Source organism: Spea bombifrons, chromosome 1 (genome assembly GCF_027358695.1).
Source record: "Spea bombifrons isolate aSpeBom1 chromosome 1, aSpeBom1.2.pri, whole genome shotgun sequence".
Lineage (NCBI taxonomy): Eukaryota > Metazoa > Chordata > Amphibia > Anura > Pelobatidae > Spea > Spea bombifrons.
The window spans coordinates 56238672-56245750 of record NC_071087.1 but is presented as its reverse complement, the minus strand read 5'-3'; the positions used below and the strand labels follow the sequence as shown (position 1 = coordinate 56245750).

Genomic DNA, 7079 nt, shown 5'->3' with positions numbered 1-7079 from the left:
TCTCCCTTTGGTGGAAGCCTTTAAGGTTTTAAGAGGGAAAAGAACCAAACCTGAGAACTTTCTGGGTTTGATCCGGAGATTTCCGAGGGGAAGCACCGCTTCTCTGGGTCAGTGGGACCACCCACCAGGATTAGTGGGACCGCCCTGCCAGTGGGCAGTCCTGGCCGCGTCCTGCAAGGGAAGACTCCGGGTAGCCGGAGGCCAAAAGTTCCCAGGTATGGAAAGGACAGAAAATGAGTTACTATGCTAATTCTACCACCTTTGTCCACCAATCTCATCTTCATTTATTATTCTTTAAAATTCAAGACAACTATAATACTTGTTTCCTTAAAGGAACACCCAATTGTCCCAGTTTGCCCCATTTGTAACTACTTTAATTTGCATTAATTAAACCTGCAAAAAAATATTACATAATATTACCTTATATTACAAAAGCTGCAGCCCCCCCCCTCCTTGGTTCTTAGTTTCACATTGAAATCATTCGAAGTGGTTTCCAAACATGTTCACTGGGTTCTTATTAGACCCCCTGTTCTTTCCTTTTGCAGGAACAGCACTGGAGCTGACTGGTGGTAAGAACCTCACTTGCCAGGAGATGTGTTCGATCAAACACATCTCTTGTCTGGCAGATAGCTGGGGGATGGGGAAAAAGGCAAATGCATATAGAAGGATTGCAAATGGCGGACACCACAAGTACATTTAACTAATCGTCAATTTAATATTTAAGAGGAGAACAGGGTAGCATCCATTGCTAAGGAGATATGGAAAGGAGAGAACCCATTGGATAAAAAAAATAATTATTCACTATACTATCATTATTACTATTATTGTTATATATTTATTTATATAGCGCTATCATGCCCCTTAGTGCTGTACAATGGGTACACCTCCGACTTCTTGTATTTGAGCAGGGCCATTGTCACCTTTTTATTTTACCGTAAATCCAACTTTTTATCTGATGTATTAGTTATGTCCTGTTTGCTAATAGTGTTATAAAAATCAATAAATAATAAAATACCACTATTTATGTCAATTAAACTAGACAGGAATGACTGTAGGAGATAAATTAAATGGCAAATTTGTAAAATCAGATGTCGTGCATATGAGTAACACTGTGGGTTTAATCTGGTGCAGTGTGATGACATTCGAGCAAAATTAGCAGTAACATCAGAATTCTTACTTTTTTTTTTATAAAAAAGTACACATCACTTGTGCACCTGAGGAACCAATATAAATATGTAATAAATATATTATATTATATAATAAATATAAAGTTTGCTAGAGTATGTTATAAACCATGCTTTATAAACACATGCATACTCAGTACAACAGTAATAAAAACACACACACGTGACTAACATCGCTAGTTACAAAGTAACATAATCATAGGATTTATAATCAGTAGAAACCATCACAAACCTCCCAAACAATGTTTATAGAAAGACAAGTTTGGAGAATTTACCCCCATCTGCCTGCAGAGTAAAATACCCTTATCACCTCCTCCCTCCCACCAACCCTTATTCTGCCTCTATCTCTCTTCTTCACCTTTTGACCCTCTCTGGAAATCATCATTATTTTTTCAGACTTTTAAGCTCTGCTGACTTTTTTTTTTTTTTGAAACCAAGTAATTAGAAGTGATGCTGACTTTCTCTCCCTTTCTCCTTCGCTCCTACCATCCTCTCTCTCTCTCTCTAAACTCCCACCCACAAAACTGGGAGTTAGTTTGCAAGCTCTGAAGTTGACTCCAGTCCCTCCCCTCCTGAAAGCTTCACAAACCAAAGCTTGGTTCTAACCCTAATCACCAACAGTCAAGAAACATTTCCCCTTCTCCTCCCTTTCCTCTTCACTCATGCTTTCCTCCTTATCACTCTCTCAACTAGTTCCTCATTTTAATTAAAGAAAAAAACTTCTCTAACTTTTGGATCTTACTATCCCCCCCCCCTTAACTAATTATTTACTTGATTGCATTCTTTCAATCGTGCAGTTTATTTCCTCTCACTTTCCTTGTATAAGTAAGTGTGCTAGGAGCGACTCCTCTGAGCATACAACTCCAGCTATACAATGAACAGCACTATAGCAGAAAAAGAAAGCCCACAGGATGACATCAGCCTACCAGAAGAGGAGGTATGTGTACTACATGCATGCCTTTCATTGTGTATGGGCTATGAACACTAATATGACATAGACATTGTTTATTGCAATTTCCTTGTGACATATATATATATATATATATATATATCTGTGTGTGTGTTAGTATGCCAAGTGTGTGTGCTTCATTACTGATTGTCTATTTGTGACACTGTATGTATATATCTATATATGTATATATATGTTGGTAGATAGGTATATATGTGTATATATATATATATATATATATATATGTGTGTGTGTATATATATATAATGTATATTCTCTAGTTTTTCCTTATATGGTAGGGACTTTCAAAATCCTTTAGTTTTGAACTTATGCCTGTTTAACAGCTGGTGGGACTCATGTGTTACTTATACAGACGATCCATGGAGAAGCCCAATAATAGCAATAGCCTATATACACAATATGTGGCTTTTGTGTAAACGGTTTATTCCTGATTTATTCCCACTGTGACCTCTGACATAGTGCTTTGGATACATTGAACATAGTGGAGCACTTGTGATAGGTGCCTGGAAGGGCAAACCGATACAAGACAAGCGCTACGGAATTTGATGGAGCTATGTAAAACAATAAATAATAATAATAAAAAGGCAAAAACAGTATATATATATATATATATATATATATGTATTTATATATATCAAGACATTATTATCATATTTATGTTACAACTGTTTTGCACAATACATACTTAGAAGCCTCTGTCCGGTGGGTCAGATAAGTGCATCTGCATATGTACATTTTTAGGACTTTTGCAGGATGTGTGTTAATTTTTTTTTGCATCATGATTCCATGTAGTTACAAGGAGTCATTTGGAGTTTTGCCAGGATCATTTTTCTAAAGTTGCGTAATCATTATAGACTTTAGTTTGGCTGTGCATCCTCTCCTTAAAAGCTGAGGGCAGTTCACAAAAAGTTTTATTCTAGGATTTTTTTTTTTTTTGTTGGCCCTTGCGTGTACATCCCATATGGGGGGAAAAGTACATGTTTCATGTTTCTGGAAGTTCCAAACCATAGTTTGAGTCATACTTCTGTGGGGATGTTAATGGGGTAATGCATTGCAGTATGACTTATTTAATCTTTTACTTCGACATGTGAGGCACTGTTTTGCTAACTGTGGAATAGCAAATCTCACTGCTGACGACGATAGAAATTGTGGGTCAGTGTGGGCTTTGTCACTGTAATATGTAACTTCATAACTGCTTGAGGTCTGTTTCTCGAATCCCAAGTTCACTGTAGAGAAGATAATTATGGGCCATGAGCATTTACCAAAGTGATGTTGTCTAGCTTTTTATTGGAGGGTCTTATATCATTCGGAAGCAGAAATTATTTAACAATGTAATAATGTAAATTGTAGCTAGCTCTAATAGTATTCCTTTACAGCATGGATCATACTTGTGTTGTTTTAAGTTGATAGTGGCCACAGGATTCTGAGTAACCTGATAAGGAACTTGTCACTGTCAGACTTGGATAAAAACCCAGGGGACCACTTTTGGTGGGATGTCAGTGTATCCTGGTGAATAGTAAATTCCAACTAACAATTTAACGGATAAACTTTTTGTAACTTTAGTTGGTGGTAATCTCACCCAGATCCTTAACATGGTATGGTCCAAAAAGCCTGTTTGTCTGTGATCATAATATATTGTTATAAAAACAATGACTGTTTATGCGCAACAAAGCTAGCATGAGATCCAAACTGGGTCGGATAAAGGTCCCTTTTCATCTTTCTCAGAAGCATTTCATTTTTTCATCCTTCATTGAGTCTTTATTCTAAGGAAAAATCTCTGGATTTTTTCTATTCACAACTTCTGCGCTCATTTTACCAAAAAGACTGTGTTACAGATCTTGTGTTATATTTTTAAGTGTCTGCTATTTTTTACTTCAGTGCCAAAAAGAAATAATGAATATCATATTGATAATTTCTTTAACGTACCATGATTGACAACGTCAATGTATGGAGTGTAAGCATGCGTAGCATTGCTTGTTTTGAGTTCTTTGTACTGCCCCTAGAACTAAGTGGGCTAAATTATAAACAGGCATGTTATGCACCATATCTGAGTGAGCAGATCCTGTGGTTCTTTACATAAATACCCTTGGCTCTCCGGTGCTTCTTAAGTTGTGGTCAGGAAGTCCAAAGACTTTCAATGGAATTCATTCTAAGACCAACCTCCTCAAACTTATTAACTCTGCTTGTTAAACCACCTCACTGAACAAGAGTAGTAATGATCAGGTGGTATGTACTTTAACTGTTTTGACTCCAAACGACATACCGTGGCTCATGAGCACTCTTTAGTTATTTATATTTTAGAATAACTCACATATATAATAAGGATGCCTATGAGGTCCAAATTTGCTAAGATTTAAATGTATAGTTTGAAGTGAATTGTTCAGTGCCTTTTGTCTTATCTTAGGTGGCCTCCCATAATGCATACTTAATTAAATGATATTTTTAATTTCACCGTAACCAGCTGTTTAATGAATAAACCCCATCGTATTGATTTATCTGTGCATTGTGTTGAAGGTCACCATAGGGTTACATTTCAGACAACCTTACTGTATAGCAAATATACTAGAGCCTCCAAGCTAGAGTAAATCATTAACAATTAAGAAGCAGTTTACTTTTTTAGAATGCTCATTATATATTTATTGTATATAAGAATTTAGTAGCTTTCATCATATCTTTAAAATCTACTACCACATCTGCCACCGTATTTTTCTTATTCCATTTATTTTCCTTCATAAAACATAATGTACCAATAATTATGTAGTAGAAAGAGTGCAAATGTTCCAAACAACTATTTTGGCAAGTTAAGACCCTTAAGATAAAGCTGACTGCCTATGAAATGTAGTAAAAGTGTAATGTATCATTAAATATATGTAAATCCTATGAATTCTGTGATTTACCTATAGCAGCAATACCTCTGAGTATGACATATAATTGTTAAACATTTCCAAAATCAATTAATATTATTAATAAATATTTTTCACAAGTATAAAATATGTATAAAAGTTATTAAGTTATAAAAAAACAATATTTTATCATCCTACCCATATATCGTTCACATCTACCTAGTGAGTTAATAATGAATATCAATGCTAATTAATACATAATAAGCAGTTGTGGCCTCCTCTTGGCCAGTATGATGTCACCTTGGCTAGTGTGAACCTTCCAATGACTTCATAGCCAATAAGGTCCTTGCTGTACCGTGAATGTTGGTAATTTAAAAACACGGTATGACCTAGTAATGGGTTTAGCTACATTTGGCCTAGAGATGATGTGTGATTATTCTTATTTCCATTTGAATATTTATTTGAGCATATTAATTCAGTTATTTGTGTACAGTATAGACATCTTAATACGTGTGCCATGAAACCTGAGACCGGTTTGATTGTCTTAGGTCAAACTGCAAGTATAAACATACAGTTAGGTAATTTTACAGTTTCAGTTGATAAAGGGAGCGGCAAATGTATACATTAATGAAAGCACCAGCATGTAACAGCTACACATACTTATAGATATGCTTGTTACGATAGATGATTGTCAGTAACTAACAGCGACTCATGGCCTTTTGTCTGATCCTATTTTTCCTTAAACAAAGTCAGTTGGAGGTCAGAAATGTGAGAACAGTATTGTGCTTATCTTTACAATACTCATGTGTATAAATCAAGGAGCACATTTTCAGTCTGTAAAGTATTGGAATACCTCTGGATTGTTGAATATATGTATAAAAATATGTATACATTTATTTATATATATATATATATATATATATATATATGCCATAAAATACGCAAGTTAGCCATAAAAAAATACCTTTTTTTTAAAAAAATTCTTATACAATTACCAGATTTAACTGTGAATAAGGAATATATTTTCTTAAAAGGGAAAATAAAAAAGGTATTATGTAACATTTTTAACAAAGTATTTATTGTCTATAAAAAGCATTTGTTCACATGGTTTGACTTTTAGATGCGTTTCATGATATTTCTAAACCAATTATGTAGATAAATACTTTTATTTCAGCCAATTTTCAGCCATGCTTAGATTCTGTGGAATTAGGTGACTTATTAAGGCCATTACAAAAAATGTATAACGTCAAAAAAAATTGTTTGTACAACCAATATCTACCAACTATTTGATGGCAAAGCTTTTCTTGTACATTTGCTGTTCTACTAAATTTAGACTTTTATAACTAAATGTGGCCTAGAAATATCATTCCTAGGCAGGCCTGGAGTGGCCGAATATTTACTGATACTGCGCCTATTGGATCCTTCAGCGTGCTTCCGCACATGCAATATGTCTTCGAGCAGCAGCTGGCCTTAAAGTGGCAGAGCCGTCTTGTCATCATCAGTCATCCCCTGTTCCCGGGACTATTAAATGCAAACAAATTGCCTTTTTTATAATTTTAAGAAAAAATCTTTAAATGTCATGTGACGCAAGATCAGGCACAGATAGTTCATTATCAAAGGAAATGCTTTCAAAAGTTTCTGTTGTTTTTATGTGATTGAAATTTCAGATTAGAGAATAAGATGGCAGATCTGCTAAAGTCTATTTGTTTTAATGAGCAGAAGCGAGAGTAGAACAGAACATACAGTTTTATGTTAATAATTTTCTTTTTTGCGTCATGCTTGATTTGTTGAATTATAAAATGGGACTTCACCGAGAGTAAAAGCATGCATGGCATAGCTAGTCTTTTAGGTCAGGAAAAATGGGCAGACTAGGTCAGCTGAATGGATCTTATCTACCATCAAATTCTGTTTCTCTGTTTACTTACTATAAGGTTAACCCCCCAATTAAAGTAACAGCAGTAGTGTTAGTCAGTAGCAGTGTTCAGGTAGTGATTGGTTGCCATAATCCTATTGATTTCAGTGGAACTTGACTTTAATAAGAGCTTTAGTAAAACCAAAGGATAAGTAAACTGCGACTGTCAG

The 7079-nt window shown here is 35.0% G+C and overlaps 1 protein-coding gene across 3 annotated transcripts in view; it reads left to right on the top strand.

Moving 5' to 3' along the window:
- The first annotated feature begins 1772 nt into the window (after nt 1-1772).
- RBPMS (RNA binding protein, mRNA processing factor) overlaps nt 1773-7079 on the top strand; it is an 84348-nt gene continuing 79041 nt past the window's right edge. For all 3 annotated transcript variants that reach the window (XR_008353902.1, XR_008353901.1, XM_053461691.1), the window contains exon 1: nt 1773-2121. Coding sequence is in view for 1 of the 3 variants with exons in the window: in XM_053461691.1 (XP_053317666.1) it covers nt 2059-2121 (63 nt within the window). In the remaining 2 variants the exon portion in view is untranslated. The remainder of the gene's footprint in view (nt 2122-7079) is intronic.